Source organism: Carex rostrata, chromosome 26 (assembly GCF_964058835.1).
Source record: "Carex rostrata chromosome 26, lpCarRost1.2, whole genome shotgun sequence".
NCBI classification, from domain to species: domain Eukaryota; kingdom Viridiplantae; phylum Streptophyta; class Magnoliopsida; order Poales; family Cyperaceae; genus Carex; species Carex rostrata.
In genome coordinates, this window is record NC_135943.1 from 4,823,224 (window position 1) to 4,840,935 (window position 17,712).

Consider the following 17,712-nt stretch of genomic DNA (forward strand, 5'->3'; position numbering starts at 1 on the left):
GCCCCTTGTGACCTGTCCTCTGTATCCTCTCCATTTCAATTGTCAGTGACGCGTCCTTTTTTAGCACATATATATAATAAACTACATATATCAACAGAAAAATTACAGTTTCTTTATTTTTAGTAATCAAAATAATTCCTAACAATACTATGATTCTTTTAGTTCCTTCTTTTATTACAATCGTGCCGTAACAAATTCGAAATTAAAGGAACAGTGGCGAGTAATGTCACCGTTTGTTTAAAAATTGAATGACAAAAAGGGGAAGAAATGCCCTATATGAACCAATAGCATTGTCACGGTTTTTTTTTTAGATTTTTGTGGGGTATGATTGTAAAAATAAAAGAAAGGAATTGTTAAGGCTCCTTTTAAAAAAAAGGAGAAAAAGCAAAAAAAAAAAAAAATTGAGAAAGGTTAAGGCTCCTTAATTAGGAGTTTCTTTTCAAGAATCGTAGCAATGTTATAATATGTTTAGTTCATAAAAAAATATACAATTATACATGTTATTCAAAAATAAAATTTTGAGTTACTAAAAATAAAAATCAGACAAAATTAACTCAAATTAAGAAGATATCAAATTAGTTAACAAAAGATCATAATACGACGCGCATTTACAAATAATATATGTACTCAATTGTCAATTTATCATGCAAATAACTTGTAAATAAACGTAGTCTTAATTGCAAATAATAGAAAAAATAGTTCGATATCGACTAAAGTGCATAACAGTCCTCCTTTTATTTTAGTAATAATTAATACTCACTTATAAAATAAGTTAAAAATCTTAGTTTGATCCTCCTTAATATCCTTATTTTTCAAATAAAGAGATTAACTTTCTAAAATATCATTCATTCTCTCTAGGGGTGCACAAAAAATTCAAGATTCGTGATTCAATTCGAGTTCGATTCGAAAAAGTTCGAAAAAAATTCGATTCGAAATTAATTCAAACCAGTTCGATTCGAAATTAATTCAATTTCGAATTCGAACCAAGCCTAATTCGATTCGTAGGGTTCGCGAACCAGGCCCAATTCGATTCGTAGGGTTCGCGAACCAGGCCCAGTTCGAACTGAAATTCGAGATTGACCTTTGCATTACGTGGGAACCACTTGCCAGTGTCTACTTTAATATAAAGTAATCTCCACTGACACAAGTCCGAATGTTACGATACAGTACTTACGCATGTCAAACCAATGACATTGGGACCCATGGTCTATGGACCTTTATTGCCAGTGTGCACCCGCCACATAATGTACGTGCCAGTATAGGTAGTAGAGAATCCTGCTTCCTGCTTCCTGCTTCCTACCTCATTCTCATCTAGTGGTTTGCTAACGGGTAGGGTACGGGTATCTCGGGTATACTCGGGTCGGGTAGTCGGGTAGGGCGGGTACGGGTAGGATGGGTAGTCGGGTAGACGGGTACGGGTAGGTCGGGTAGGTTTTTAAAAGAGTGTACCCTACCCGTTTCAAACCCGTGCCCGTCTCGGGTAACGGGTACGGGTAGTCGGGTAGGGTACGGGTATTTTATTTATTTATTTATTTTTTTGGTTTTTTAATATTGTTTTTTTTTTTTCTGTTTTTAATACTATTTTTTTTGGCGGCAAAATAATTTTGAATTTTGAATTAAAAAAAAACGGGTAAACGGGTAAAGGTACACGGGTAAACGGGTAAACGGGTAAACGGGTAAAGTTGGTCGGGTAAACGGGTGCGGGTAGGCGGGTTTCGGGTACGGGTAAGACAAGTACGGGTTGGGCGGGTTTTTTTTCCGAATCCTTGAGTCCGGTCCGTCTCAAACCCGTACCCGTGTACCCGTTTACCCGCCTATACCCGGGCACGGGTACGGGTACCTCGGGTAACGGGTACGGGTCGGGTAAAACGGGTCATACCCGTTCGGGTTTTAGCAATTGTCTATTCTCATCCCATCTTCATCATCACATCCATTAAAAAGCCATGCCTAGTGTCGCTGTTAAGCTCTGCAGTGTTTTCTTCAAGCTCTTCCTCCCCTGTCGTCTCCAGTCACGTCTCAAGTGTCTCTCCTCCGACCAATCTACAACCACCAGCACCAGCTCCTTTGGCATTTCCTCTCGCCCCGAGAAATCAACTGCGCCAGCTAACCCCTCCTTTGCATCAGACAGCGTTGCAAAATCGGCTAAACCAGTTCGAATTGCTCTCAATTTCGAACTAATTTCGAATCAAATCGAACTAGTTCGAATTATACCGAATCAAATTCGAACTGGTCTTTTAGATTTGAAATCTATTTCAATTTTAAATTAGATTTGGTTCGAAATAATTTCGAATTTGAATTCGAACTTGGCCTAATTTGATTTGGTTCGGTTCGTTTGCAGCCCTAATCTATCTTATATAGATCTAATTCTTGATCCCGATTTTACTGTTCATCTACAGTAAAATGAATAGTGAAGCCGAAAAATGGATCCCACAGTCAGCTTACCAGCGTCTCTTTAAGTTAAATTAAAAAAAAAAACAATGAAAACTCTGAAGTCTGGAGTCTAGAGACTTCTTGATTCGTCTCTCTATTAACTTAAAAATTAAAAAAATTAAAACTCTGAGGACTTCTTCGTTCCTAAAATCACTAGACGCAAAAATCCGATCACTCCTAAAAGCTCGACACTCCGCTCTCGCTCTTTACCCCGCTCACATTGTCCGATCACCACTCTCGCTCTCTACCCCGCTCACACTGTCCGATCACCACTCTCGCTCTTTACCCAGCTCACACTGTCCGATCACCATCTGCACGACCGACCATACGTCTCTACCCCGATTTCCACTTTCCAGCACGCTATCAGTTCTCTACGCACCAACATTTCGGATCACTGCCACGTCCAGGTAACAATTCAAACTGATTTATTTTACTTTTTCATTGCTTTAGATTTTTATTTGATAATGTTGCCAAAAATTGATTGATTTAGGTTATATGATATAGGGTTTAAGGTAAACTGATTTGTTTTACTTTTTCGTTGCTTTAGAATTTCTGTTTGGTAATGTTGCTAAAAAATTGATTGCTTCAGGGTTTATGATATAAGGTTTAGGACTTAGAAATTGGGATATAGAGTTTAGGGTTTTAGAATTATCGATTTCAGCTTTAGATTTTTCCTTTGATAACATAGCGAAAAATTTATCGATTTAGGTTTTATTTTATAGGATTTATGGTTTAGGGTAAACTACCCTAAACCGATTTCTTTTATTTTTTTATTGCTTTAGATTTTTTTTCTTTGGTAATGTTGCTAAAAACTGATTCATTTAGGGTTTATGATATAGAGTTTAGGGTTTATGGCTTAGGAATTGGGATATAGGGTTTAGGGTTTAGAGTTGTCAATTCTCTCTCCTTCAGAATTTTCAATTGAAGCATTTGCGTTTTTTTTGTACACAATTGTGGTTTGATTTTTCTTTTTTTTTTAGTTTGAAAGATTTCAAATGGAAAAAAAAAAGCATTAGAGCTCTCTTTGGCTGTGGTAATATCATTTTATCGAAATCAGCATTCTCTTTGGCTGTGGATAAGCAATTTGCCCCTCAAAAGTTGAAATTGCTGGTTTTTATGCTCCCAACATTACATAAAGCCAAAAATTCTAAGAAAAATTAAAAACAATATACATAACTTAAATTATACCAGTAATATTCTCGAATCAGAATATCAAATATATTATTAGTCTTTATTTTAATATCACTTTACAAAACCTGTGTGCATATTCTATTTCTAATATGTTAGCCATTTGTACACAATTGTGGTATGATCTTTAATTTTTTTTCTAATTATGAAGATATGATTGATTTTTGAGATTTCTGATTTTGTTTCAATTTTATCAAGCAGGATTTTGATACAATTGTGGTATGATCTTTAATTTTCTTCTTTAGGGTTTAGGTTTAGGTGTTCCTGATATATCTCAAGCTTATTGGCACATTTGAATTTTCATTCTCAAAAAGTAAAGCTGCTCTGCCAGCAACATTTTTAGCTACTAAATAATGACAAAAAAACACTTCTTTTGTTGTATTTATTATTAAGCCTAATTTGTTATAGCATTGTCTTAAATTTATATAATGCACCTCGTTGTTAAAAAATATAAATTGTTGCATTAGTAAACAGTCCTCTGATTTGCCTTTTATATAAATTCATAACAAAATCAGCATCTACTCATGATAACCATCTCTTTGACTTCTTTAATATGTATATACAGTTACAATCATAACATGATGCCATTTTTTCTTGCATTTGTTTTACCAGTTTATTTGCTTCGATAGCCTGCATGCTGGGAAATAGAGACACTTCTATTGGTTTGTGCAATCCTTTCAGGTATTTTTTTTTTTTAAGGTTTTTTTAATTTGACATTAGGCATAACGTCTAAAGTTAAAAAAAAAATGGTTGCCATTTCAAAGAATAAACAATTTTGGCAACTTTTACAAAAGGAATAAGCATAGGGACTTCACTTTTTTTTTTCACTTCTTTTTGCCATTATTTTCTTCTCTGAATCTGATGATCAGGTGCTGATCTTTTTACATCTAAAAAATACTCTTTCTTAAAAAAAAATAATAATATCATACTTGGAAATTCAACACTTTCTGTTATAAATTCTTCTATCGTTTTGGTTGTACAGCATTTTAGGTACTTTTTAATTTATTAATTAAACATTTAGACAATAGTTCTACAATAAATTTACAAAGAATATAATTGATAAGAAAAAGTTCAAAATTATTCATTTCTCTCATGTTTCTCTCAACAGGTTTGTTGCTACGACACTCTGCTTGCTGTTAATCAAACTCTTCGATTTGTTTGCACAACCTTCCAGGTATTTTTTTAATATTATTAATTTTAAATTTCAACAATACTTCTAAGTGAAAAATATGAAGAATCTATACATAAAAATTAATGTTCTGTGAATATTTTCACATATTTCTGAAAATATATTTCCTATAAACAATTATCTCTTTCACCAGCAACTCGAGCTGAAAATTATGAAAAGAACAGGTACGAAACTTCAAATTAGAAAAAAAAAAAAACATTTTCTACTGTTCTAAAAAACTTTCAACAGCAAATGCATCATTTTTGGAAAAAAAAAAATTAGGTTATAATATGGAAATGCAATAATGATCTCCCACACCTCTATTTTTTCCACAGAGTTGTACTACATCTACTAACTGATAAATTTTGACACACACAAATGTACATAATTTTTTTTCCCTTTTCTTTCCTCATTTTGTTTAATGCAAAATGGTTACAATATATATATATATATATATATATATATATATCTGTGTGTGTGTGTGTGTGTATGACAAACCAAACTTTCCATAACAAGAAAACACATAACACGAATATTTCGGCAAATAAAAAAATTGCTCAGTACTGCTACCAATTTATCTTTGCAGATATGATAATTAAGCACTACAGCAGCAATGGATACGAAGGACACAAGAAGACAACTATTCACAGAGCATCTATCGAAGAAGCAAAAAATAAGGTAAACTCCACACTATTGTTATTGACATCCTTAAACAACAAAAAAGGGGCAAAAGTTGTATCTCAAATCAGATTTAAGAGAATTCTTCTATGTAATGCTTCGAGTATTTGTCCGACCATCATGTGATTATTCCTCTTCTTTCTCTTGGCTGCTTAATGTTCAAAATGAGAATATATTAGTTTACTTCACAATTTGTAATGTGGTGTTTGAACTCCTAATTTGATGTTTTAAGTCTTAATTTTAATTTCACTGTCAGACCAAACCCCTATTAATTTGTGTTATAATGTTTCAAGCCTTAATTGTGGTTTAGGGTTTAGTGTTTGGAATAAAGTTTGCGATTTTAAATAATAACTTCGATTTGTACTATTAAGCAAGTAGCATATCCAATTTTTTCAATGAAAGAGCGTGAAAGAGAAGGGATATTAGTTATGCACAGTGGCTGAAAAAAATTGAGTACATAGAGTCCTATAGATTGGTTTAATGCATACAAGGGGTATTGGTCCAATGTCATGACCTACAACAGTCTTATAGATAGGTTTTGTAAGAAAGTTAAAACTGAAAAGGTATTGTATTTTCTTGATGAGATAATTTGGCAAGAGCATGACCTTACAACAGTTTTATAAATGAGTCGTGTTACAAAAATTAAACTGAGAAGGCATTGGATTTCGTGGAATTGATGATATCCAAAAATCACAAGAATTTGAAATAAAATATAACATGTAGCCATCTAGCCTAAATATACTCACTGGAATAGGCTTTTCCATCAAAAGATAGCACAACTCCTACAATACAAATAATTTTTGATATCCCAATTGTGAAGCATATTATAAAACCATAAATAACAAAAAGAAACACAGTATGAGATTGTAAATCATGTTTGAATCAAACATCAATATGAGATTGTAAGACAACTAATACATTTCTTTTTTGACAGTAGTGAAAGCAGCAAAGCGAAGGACAAGACAGAAAAATAAAATCAGTTATCATACAAGAACTTTCATGTATATAAGCTCTAATTATCATTTTGTGTTGATATACCCATCAACAAAATACTTTTAACTTATTTTGCAATGACAAAAAAACTATGTTTGGAACTTGTCTCAAAGGGATAGCACATTTATGGAAAGTGGTTATCCCTCTTCCAAACATATCTTATATGCTAATCTTATGAAAAATGGTTATCCCTCTTTTGTTGTACAGTTTTTGCTGGAACAACATGAAGACATGTTATTTTCTAATGTCTATTCAGCTCTATAATATCGATTGTATGTAACTTTATATCTCTCCTCTATATTATGCACCTTAAATTGAATTGGATGACAAAAAGTCGTGTGGCTGGAATTGATTGATCTAAATTCAGATTTAATCTGAACCATCTAGTCAAATAATCTGCCTTTCTTTGATTAAATACATCATTTATATGTGTAGAAGTTTACATTTAGTTCAAATTGGATCCGCCACATGTATCGCCGCACGTATTACCACACATATTTACAAATAAACATATAACCCACGGCTCCTGATCATCGGGCCCTACATGTCATAAGGCTATCCGGGCCACTGCGCAGATCTTAACGCAAGCCCGAACCTTATATGTCAATATTCCAATGTCGAAGCCCAATGTTATCAAGGCCCATAAGCTCGATATCATAAATTCCCCAAACTCATATCTCAAAGCTCAGCACATATCTTGAAACCATATATTCGAATCCCAAAGCCAAAATAATGATCTAATGGCTCTTGATCCCTGTTAATAATTCACGAAATATGTTTTGTACATAAGTCCCTCTGATAATTTAAAATATGTGCCGAAGCCCTTATTCATTTGCAGATATACCCTTGACTTAGTAAAATATTCATGAAAGGGTCCCTGTCAGCCCATGTCTCATTCTAAACCTTGTTCAAAGTCCAAATTACATATCCAAGCCCTCCAGAAATTACAAACAAGTCCCTAAAAATATAAAATCTTCATAAATAAGTCCTTTCAAGTCCTTTTGACCATAACTTCCTCATACTAAGTCCAAATCAACTCAAATCAGTTCCAAATAAACCCAAATTCAATCCTCTATAATTCTAAACAACATTTGAACATATCCATGTCCCAGCTATAATCTGAAATGACCAAAATGTCCCTCTCTTGACATATTTTTATAAATAAAAATATAAAAAAATGATATTTAAATGCTCCTTCCAAATTGAAAACACATAAATAATATCTCTCATGTACATTCTCATGTTTTAAATATGAAATCCATATTTTCATGCATATATCATGGTAACTGACCAAAAAGAAATCCAAAGTCAAATGAGAACCAACCACATGACCAAAATAAACAATACATGAGCCTCTTTTAGCCCCATTATTCAGTTCACAACTCATAGGCACAAATCCTGGAATGCATGAGGTATTCAGTCTGACTCGAAAGGTCTTTCTGATGTAATTAACGGCAGGGGCTTGCGCCCGTCGGGAGTTAAACGTCCTCACAATCGAAAATAATAAAACCTCCGACAACTGATCATGAACATAGGTTGTCACAAGGGGTAAACCAGAAGGAATGCAGAAAGAAATACCCAGTGGATGCCTTCCCCTGAGTTCGGTGACCTGCTCATGTTCATCCAGAGCACTGAACCCAGCTGGGAGCATTTCCACTCACCCACACATAAAACCCGCACCGTTAGCTAACCTGACGCCGTGCAACTTTCTGCGTCCTACACTATCTCATCAAGATTCGAGTTCAAAACCCGATCAAACCTCAATCCAAACCCGCTTCTTGGGTATCGTGGGGTAGAGGCCTCCCACGCCGGCCAAATCAACACAAAGAGGCTACCTTTGGTGGCCAGCCGACTTTAGAAGAAGAGAATACCGAGTGGCGCGATACTGTAGCGAATCGGTTACTGTAGCGGCGCGCTACTGTAGCGGAGAGGCACTGTAGCGGCTAGGGTTAGGTTTAGATTTTGTAAGGCTCTGATACCATGTGGATTTCTAGGAAAAATAAATTGCATTGATTCTTTTGTTCTCTTGGACCTATATAGGCATCACAAATTTCATTAGTAACCCTACGGTTCTCTATAATTCCTTTCTTACCAATATAACCCTATAGTTACTATTAATACAATAAACATACATAAATCTCAACAGCAATCATAAATGATTAGGTTCTCTATGCTAACTTGTAAGCTTACTAAATGATCTACCTTTATTGCCTAATATAAATTCCGTTGCTAAGCGATTTTTTATAGTTGTGCTATGAAATATTGGTGGTTTCTTTGATAATAATCATGTGTAATATCTTTTTATCCTGATATGTAATATTAAATTTTTTAGATTTAAATTTTTTGTTATAATATGTAATGCATTATATCTGGATTCACAAAATGTTGGTTCTGAAAAAAAAAAAGAATTATGATTGGTTGTTTAAAATAACCGATCCTAATAGTACTATTAGGATCGGTTATTTGAAACAACCGATCCTAATTCAAACTTTTAGGATCAGTTGTTTAACCGATCCATATTAGTTTCATATTATTATCATCCAGATCAAGATCGGTTAAATTCCGATCCTAATGTGTGTAAATAACCGATCCTAATTCCAATTTTTCCACTAGTGGATGTGATGTGTGAAATTATATGAGATGGTGCAAGCGAACACAACAATAGAGCATGTACACAGGGAACATCTGGTAAAAACGCATATGGTGGCTAGCATATTCAGGAGGAGTTTGACAACAGAGCAAGAGATACAAGGGTTACAACTTGCAAGATGTCTGGATTTCGCAGAACAATTGGATCCAAATTGGTTCAAAATGAATATGGAGTAGGAATACATGCTAGTTCTAAAATTTTAGATAGCAATAATCATGTCTGTTGTAATTTACTATTATAAACAAGATATTTGTAGGTAGGTAGGTAGATAATGTAAGTTTTCTGTTTCCATCAATGTAGACTGCTTTTATGTTTCAATAAAATCACACCTACCGGTTTCTCTCTCTCAAAGAAAAACAAACTCCTCTCCATATCCCCTCCCTCCAGATCCTCTCCTTCCCCTCACCGCCCTCTCCCCTATCTTCACCTCTTTTTCGCCTCTGCTCCCCATCCAACACCCTTCTACCTCTACATCTACCTCCAAGCGCAAGGACAAGACAAAGGCCAGGAGCAAACGCAAGGGCAAAACCCTAGCCTCCTAATCACTACCGAGGTGAGCTTCCTTCAGATTTTTCTTTTATTTGCTTATTCCTAGCTATTGTTTGGTCTGGAACTTTTAGTCATCCATGAGACGGTGTTGATTCATACTGAAAACAGAATTAAAATTGTAATCTTAGTTAGATTTAATGCAAATTCAGTTTTTTCTCTTTCTTCGAGCAAGGGTTTTTGTTTAGGTTAATCACCATCTTGATATAAGAGTTATTTTTTTTTTAAAATACTTCGAAACTAATCATTTAATTTTGTGTTTTTTTATTCCATTAACTTCTCAATATTGATAATCTACCAACTTAATTAGGCTGATGAAGATTGTCGATTTCATTGATTATTGCAACAGAGATTCCTCAACATAAATATAGACAAATAATCCAAACAAGTAAATATGTATTTGTTCTCTTTGTTTAACTGATGATGAAATTTTTGTGGATCCAACGTGCTCAGAGCTAATCAATTGCTATTATCATGCATCTCACTATCTATTATGCAAGCTAAACCCAACCACTATATATTGTTTACATATAAATGTTCTTCTTTTTGTCTGAGATCTGCAGATGTTGAAAACAACTCTGCTCTCAAAACTCAGTAAAATAAACTAAATAAGCACATTTTGCCTTTCAATTTGACTCAGAACAGTCATTCCTTGACTTTACTGATATATAAGTCAACGCATAATTTCTGACAGTTTAGCAGCCACAATTTGGAGAAACAAAAGTCATACAACATACAGAAGGAAAAAATAAAATACAACTACATCAAATATTGAAAGATTGACCATTACCATCAAATAACCTAATTACAGTAATAGCCTGTACACAGCCCTATTGCATCTCATGCATTATTGACCCCTTCGAAGAAGCTTAATACTAATCCACAATTTTAACACTTTAAACACTCAGTACATAACAAAATAATACACTGTCTTAACCTTAGAAGACTTAATTTCTGTAAATTAGAGTATTTGATTGTTGTTTCTACTTCTTTATTTCAGAATTATGAAAATGATGCTTAATTATTACAGGTCCATCTGGACTATCCAGAGGCAGGTGCAAGTATCCTGATTACTTGTTTTTAATAAGGTCAAATCCGCATAGATATACGTTTTCAATTAGGGGATATCATGTATATCCCTCAACTTTTTTTAAATTATTATATCCCCCTCTAAGATTCATTAAATCATCTTTGTCTTTGAAAAAATGACTAATTAGAAAACGGACATTTTTCTTAAGCATGCTGCATATTTTCTTAGTTGTCAATAAATAATAAAATAGATAATTTATAAATTTAAAATATTTTTTATATTAAATTTCATAAATTGGAGAAATCTGTGAATTTTTTAAATTTGGAAGGATAAATATGATATTATTAATTTAAAAGAAAAACCACGTAATTTTGAAGTTTCTGAGGAGTATACATAAAATTTCTTTATTTTAATATGGTGCACAGCTGTATACAGCTTTGTGTTGATAAGTTGCACAAATGTATGCGCAGAGATTTATATTTTTAAGGGATATACGTACTATTTTAAGAATAATAATTTTAATATTGAGAATGCAATTTTTTGTTCATAAAATATTTCATTGCATAGAAATTTATCTAATGTTTTTTTTTTTCCTTTTTAGTTTGAAATCAGCTCTTATATACATGTAAATTAAAATGCAACTTCACTTTTGCACATATATACAAGGGCAGAGGCGCGGAGCTAGACTTTCAAACTATGGGTGTCAAACTTGAAGAGGGGTCAATTATACTAAATTTTCATACAAAAAATGGAGGTTAATTTTACGATACCACAACAAAAAATGGGGGTCAATTTTCATACTAAAATTACATAGAAAAATCATATATAAATACAAAAGTTTTAGAAAAAAAATGGAGGTGACCCCCATGCCACCTATGTGCCTCCGACTCTGTATATATACAAACAGAAACAATGATATACATTAGTTTAAGCTTTACGTTTCCACTTGTAAATAACAAGTTATCTAAACTTACGTATTTTGTACTATATTATCTGAAAATATTTTGTATTATATTAACATATAAATCTTAATGAGTCAATCAATATACACTATATAGAACCCCGCTTTTTTTTTCACAAATTTGAGGCCATTTGAAGAATTAATTGGGTACACATCGGTATTGCCTACTCAATGGATCCGAATCTGCTACGATTCTTCACATGTGAACAATACTTCAAAATTCTTGCTTTTTCAAATTCATCTGTTGATTTATTTTGTGATGTGTGCACAGAAAAATTAGTTGTTTGGAGATGAGTGCACAGAAAAAATTGAACGACTGAATTTGAAAAAATAAGAATTTCAGAATTATTGTTCCTGCAGTTCGGATCATAGCAGATTTATTTCCGTGATTTGAACCAGTAGTCCAGTACTCTGTTCCTTCAAATGCGCATAGATTAACATTTTTAATAATTAAGTGCACCGACCGATTGAAAGCACGTGCAAATGCGCAGAGATTAATATTTTTAATAATTAAGTGCACCTCCCGATTGAAAGCACATGCAAATGCGCAGAGATTAACATTTTTAATAATTAAGTTCACCTCCCGTTTGAAAATACGTGCTCTCAAGATTAGTCAATTGAAGTGAACAAATATATATTAATTCTTAATGAAACCTGAACCTGTTATTCACAGTAAATATATATTGCTGGCATCAACCACCAATAATTCAATATCTATTAATTAATTAACCTTTGAATTGATGCCTCAACCACCGGTCATTTTATGCATTTAAATTCCTCTGATCCTCTTATCTCATCATTTCTCATATTACACCAACATTTTTGGTTTCTCTTAGTTTCACCTGCCACATATCATACAGAAACGGGATGGCTGAGTGTATTGTAAATTTTGTGCTGGCCAAGCTCGCTGACGCTGTAGTCCAAGAGGCTCTGCTCTTGTATGGTGTTGATGCAAAAGTTGAGGCAGTGAGCCGTGAACTCGGCCGAATTCAGGCTTTTCTCAAAGATGCTGATAAGAAACAAATAACAGATGAGCAACAAAAATATTGGGTGAAGGAGGTGAGAGACATCGCATACTCAATGGAAGATGTCATTGACACATTTCTCATGGAAGTCCCGCAACAACCACAAAAATTCAACGGTGTGATGGAGAAAATGAAAAGGAAGTTTAAAATAGCAAAAAAAGGCCCGGATGTACACAAACTTCTTGATGAGATAAGTCTGATCCAGACAAAGTTGGAAGAGATCGAGAAGAGCAGACTTAGGTATGTAGAGGCGGATCTATGTTTAAATTCGGCAAAAAAAAGCCACTCCTTTAATTTTTTTTTTTAATTATATAAAATGACTTTTTAAAAGTTTTTATATAGTTCAGTCTTTTTATAAAATGTTAAATGTATGTTTGTAATCCAAAATTTATAAATTTGTCTCTATAGGTATGGAATCAATAATCTGGGCGAGGGAGGTGGCGAGATCCAACTTCCCATTAGACCACTCGTACTGCCAAACATTGATCCCGAAGTTATTGGTTTCAATAAGGATCAAGACTATATTGTCAAAGAGTTGCTCAATGAGACCACTAAAAAATGTTATGTGGTTTCAATTTGGGGTCCCGGTGGGCTCGGAAAGACGACTCTCGCACATAAAATATACAATAGGTATGCGTCATATATTTTGTTTTACTTATTTAATGTGATTTACTTTGATTATTGAATTTGATTATTTCATTCAAGTTGATTAATTACACTCTTATTTTGCAACAATTAATAAAACTATTGGAGTTATATATAATTTTGGTTAAGAAGTGTTTTCCAATTTGATTCTAACTTCTAGCTACCTTGACCAGCTAGCGTTGTATTCAACTTCAAGCCTTACAGAATTTATATACCATATCATCTTTTATAAATTAATTCACAGAAATTATAAATCGATTTGCCAAATTATCAAACTCATTCAACTACATTTTTCGAATAAATTGTCTTGCGAATCGATGATTGTCTCATGTAATTTTAAATTTTAGTTAATCGAGACCATATTATTTTTAAGACGTTTCATTATTGTAAGGCTGACAATAATTGACTGAACAGATGTGAACTTGCAAAATTAGAATCCAACGGTTCGTCAGTAAATGGTTGTGACACGTTGTTGAATGTGGTACATTTTTTTAGGAATATGGTACATTTTTTTACTCAAAAAAAGAATATGGTACATTTTTTTAGGAAGTGTATAATTAATTTGAGTGAGTCTATGGTACTATGCATATTACGATTTGGCCCGTAATACGGCTCAATATTTAATTTTTTAAAATCTTAACGGTCGATCCGAACAGTTCATCTTGTTCTCCATATTAATATGTGTTTGGAGACCAAATTTTACATTTTTTGAAAAATTTTTTACTATTTTTTTAGATTTATTGAAAATCATTGTTTTTGGATGGTCTAGAATTTTCAGATCAAGTGATTTTCTAAATATCTAAAAAAATAGTAAAAAAAAGTTTCAAAAAATATAAAATTTGGTCTCCAAACACATATTAATATGGAGAACAAGATGAACGGTTCGAATCAACCATTAAGATTTTGAAAACTCGAATATTGAGCCGTAGCACGGACCAACCCGTGATATGCATAGTACCATAGACTCACTCAATTAATTTACTGTCCAATAATCTTATCTAACTCGCTCTTTAATATCTTCATGTCGTTACAACAGCTAGACAGCTAAATTATGTGAATAAAATATCTTACTAATTATTAGAGATATCTATATATTTATAAAACTAACCATAATCATTAATAACAAAGTATTTCAAAATATAATTAATTAGATAATGATGAATTTTTACTGATATTACAGCTAGCAAAAAAAACGAACATTCAGGAGGAAGTGACATGTCGGATCGAATCTGACATGTCCAATAATAAGATATTAATGATCCAATCCAAACCTAAACATAATAATTAGTTGAGCCTTTATTATTTCGATTGTAATATAATGGTTGCATGCATTGTCACACCTATTATTAATTAGAATTCAAATCATAGTCCTTTGGATTGGTAATAAAAATCATAATTAATTTTCAATTGCGCGTTAATTTGTCCATTAATTAATTTACATATTTTCCTTTATTATTTTATCATATTTAAATTGTGGCTATACTATAATCTAATACATATTTTATTTCATATATAGTAACAATGTCAAGGAACGATTTGGACTTCGTATATGGGTTACTATTTCTCAAAATTTCCAACTAATTGACATTTTGAGAAAAATAATGAAACAACTCGATCCCAGCAAGCAACCAGAAGATCAAGAAGCTCTTCTTACCATGATTCATGAGTCTCTTAGAAGCAATACCTACCTCATTGTCTTTGATGATGTTTGGACAAATGATCTATGGATCCAAATTGAAGCAGCGCTTCCAAATGATAATAATGGAAGTAGAATACTTATGACCACTAGATTTTCTGATGTTTCTAAGGATGCAGATCCTACATGTGAACCATACAAACTTGAATACTTAACAAATGAGTTAAGCTTCGAGCTTTTGTTGAAAAAGGCTCTTCCTAATCATGATCCAAATAATAGTGCCTTTCATGGTTTTTCTGAAATCATGAATCAATTTGTCCATAAATGTGGTGGGTTGCCTCTCGCATTGGTGGTTGTGGGCGGTTTATTATCAAAAAAGCCATGCAACTATAATGCTTGGAGTAAGGTGTTAAAAACAATGAGTTGGCATGCCGATGGAAAGAAATGTAGCGAGATTATAGGCACTAGTTATGAGGACCTACCGTTTGCTCTTAAGTCGTGTTTTATGTACTTTGCTGCATTTCCTAAGGACCATGCGATCAAAGCTAAAGAGTTAATTCAAATGTGGATTGCGGAGGGTTTCATATCACAAGAAGATAACAGAACATTGGAAGAAACTGCAGAGAGTTTCTTAGAGGATCTTGTGCAGAGGTATTATTTTTTTATTTGATGCTTTACACATTTAACTCCAACCTTCACTCAAAAAATGCTTGACACATTTTAGAAAACATGCTAATTTCATTGTGCAAGTGCTAATTCCAACTTATTTATTTTTTGATGGATACTAACCCATCTAGATACAACAAAAGTCCAATATCAGGAGCACTACGAGAGAATCAAAGGGAAAATAAATAAATGACACCGAAAAAAGCAAAAAGAAAAAAAAAGTGCAATCAACACATTAGTTATGTATATAACATGCAACTGAATTGAATTGTTTTGAAGCTCACTATTTTCCTTCATCAGAATTGTATAGAAAATTTATGAACGTTAATAATATAATACGTAATCAGTACTTTTTTTAACTGCTTACCTTAGAAAAATGTGAACTCCCATAATTTAGTTATGACATTTATGAGCAATTCTAATCGGATGTGGTTGTCTACTTAAATACAATTTTCTTATTGTATGTACAGGAGCATGATTTATGTAAAATCTAGATCATATGATGGTTCTATTGAGTTTTGCTACATACACGATCTCCTACGGGATCTCGCTATCCAAAAAGCGAAGGAGGACAAATTTCTCGTGGTGTATTCAAATCCAGATGACCAACGATTCATGAGTGGGGCGCGTCGTGTGGCAGTTCACCATTTATATTGTGATGAACTCATGCTGAGCCAAAACCTCCGCACTTTGTTGTACTTTGGCGATAAATACATGCCAAATTGTTCAAAGCAAAGACTGCTCAAAGTGGTAAGCACAGGAACCTCACGCAGTACTAAAATAAAATTGAAAATGTTTGAGGGATTGACTCAGTTAAGATATCTACATCTTGTTGGGCATCGAAGTGACAAGTGGGAGGGATGTTTAGAGCTAGGTGCTATGAAGTTTCTACAAACCCTTTCTTTATGGATTTGGGTCGGAGATTTGATACCGGTAACTGACTCTCTATGGCACATCAACACATTGAGGCATGTCAATGCTGAAGATTTTTGCAAAATACCACCATCAACAAAACTAACAAATTTGCAAACACTTTCACAGATGCTTGTTACAGAATCATGGGAAAAAGAGTTACCTCATCTACCCAATTTACGTAGTTTAAAATTAGTAAACAACGAATCATTTACAGCAGGGTCAGTTGTTGCTTTCCTAGGCACACTAGAGCACCTGATCACTCTTGAAATAGTCGGTAATCATATTTTGTTACACATATTTGACATGAGGTGCTTTCCATTTTATCAGAATCTACAATGTCTCACATTTTATAATACATGCGAGACCCCTCATGAAATAGCCATTGATGTTAGCATGTTTCCTCCTCACCTCACTTATCTTTCCATTAGTAAATACCAGTTCCATCAAGATGTAATGTCAGTACTGGAGAAGCTACCATGCCTCAAGATGCTCCATCTAGAGAACGCATTCACTAATCGAAAACTAAGTTGTTCAGCTGAAGGCTTCAACCAGCTAGAATCCTTGCATCTTTGGGACATGACCTTTGAGGATTGGGAGATAGAGGATGGTGCTATGCCCATTCTTACAGAGCTCGAAATTTATAGGTGTAGAAAATTGTGTGTTCCTCAGGGGTTACGACACCTAACCGACCTTCAAAATTTGCGGTGGGTGTACTCGCGTTGTGGGGGTAAGACAGATGCTGAGGTCATGAACTTACTCAAAGATGTTGTTCCTTCAAATGTTCAAATCCATTTGCGTTAATTTCACTCCAATTTCATATTTGTCATTGTAATTTCCTCTTAATTTCTTGTTTTTGTACTCTGCCTCTGATGTATTTTTTTAATTTGGTGATTGAAAATTTTATTTTTATTTTTATTTTTATAAATAATGAACATAAATAGATTGCTAACGTACGGCCGGTGCAAATAAAACTATGTTGGGAGTGCACTAATGATAAAGTATACATAGCACGATAATTTTTATTTCTAAAAAATGGTAATCAATTTTCTTTTCCTATTTTCAAGTGGATCCACGGTGAACCGATGTATGCACATTCCAATCTGGATGTGTATCCGCTGCTTTTCTTATTAGAAAAGTATAAGAAAAGCAGCTCGCTGCTCTTTTGTTCTTCCTATCTCTCT

General features: G+C 33.5%; 2 protein-coding genes across 3 annotated transcripts; both read left to right on the plus strand.

Moving 5' to 3' along the window:
- The first annotated feature begins 1,187 nt into the window (after positions 1 to 1,187).
- Positions 1,188 to 6,685, plus strand: LOC144544119 (uncharacterized). The gene is made up of 6 exons (XM_078292530.1): positions 1,188 to 1,246; positions 2,562 to 2,837; positions 4,231 to 4,299; positions 4,727 to 4,792; positions 5,373 to 5,464; positions 6,399 to 6,685. Exons 1-5 carry the CDS (start codon positions 1,188 to 1,190, stop codon positions 5,383 to 5,385), a joined length of 483 nt encoding a protein of 160 aa, XP_078148656.1. The 3' UTR covers positions 5,386 to 5,464; positions 6,399 to 6,685.
- Positions 6,686 to 12,126: 5,441 nt separating this feature from the next.
- Positions 12,127 to 17,464, plus strand: LOC144544699 (putative disease resistance RPP13-like protein 3). 2 transcript variants are annotated; one of them, XM_078293254.1, is made up of 5 exons: positions 12,139 to 12,909; positions 13,078 to 13,299; positions 14,831 to 15,601; positions 16,087 to 16,366; positions 16,970 to 17,463. In XM_078293254.1, exons 1-5 carry the CDS (start codon positions 12,512 to 12,514, stop codon positions 17,330 to 17,332), a joined length of 2,034 nt encoding a protein of 677 aa, XP_078149380.1. In that variant the 5' UTR covers positions 12,139 to 12,511; the 3' UTR covers positions 17,333 to 17,463. The 2 variants fall into 2 exon arrangements, with proteins under 2 accessions (XP_078149379.1, XP_078149380.1); XM_078293253.1 differs by having other exon boundaries at positions 12,127 to 12,909; positions 16,087 to 17,464.
- Positions 17,465 to 17,712: the final 248 nt, after the last annotated feature.

Excerpts from the sequence above, each read along its gene's own strand:
- LOC144544119 (XM_078292530.1), top strand. The coding sequence starts at position 1,188 with ATGACATTGGGACCCATGGTCTATGGACCTTTATTGCCAGTGTGCACC. Across the intron at positions 1,247-2,561 it reads GTGTGCACCCGCCACATAAT|GACTTCTTCGTTCCTAAAAT; the intron begins GTACGTGCCAGT and ends TAAAACTCTGAG. Across the intron at positions 2,838-4,230 it reads CGGATCACTGCCACGTCCAG|TTTATTTGCTTCGATAGCCT; the intron begins GTAACAATTCAA and ends TTGTTTTACCAG.
- LOC144544699 (XM_078293253.1), top strand. The coding sequence starts at position 12,512 with ATGGCTGAGTGTATTGTAAATTTTGTGCTGGCCAAGCTCGCTGACGCT. Across the intron at positions 12,910-13,077 it reads ATCGAGAAGAGCAGACTTAG|GTATGGAATCAATAATCTGG; the intron begins GTATGTAGAGGC and ends TTGTCTCTATAG. Across the intron at positions 15,602-16,086 it reads TTAGAGGATCTTGTGCAGAG|GAGCATGATTTATGTAAAAT; the intron begins GTATTATTTTTT and ends TTGTATGTACAG.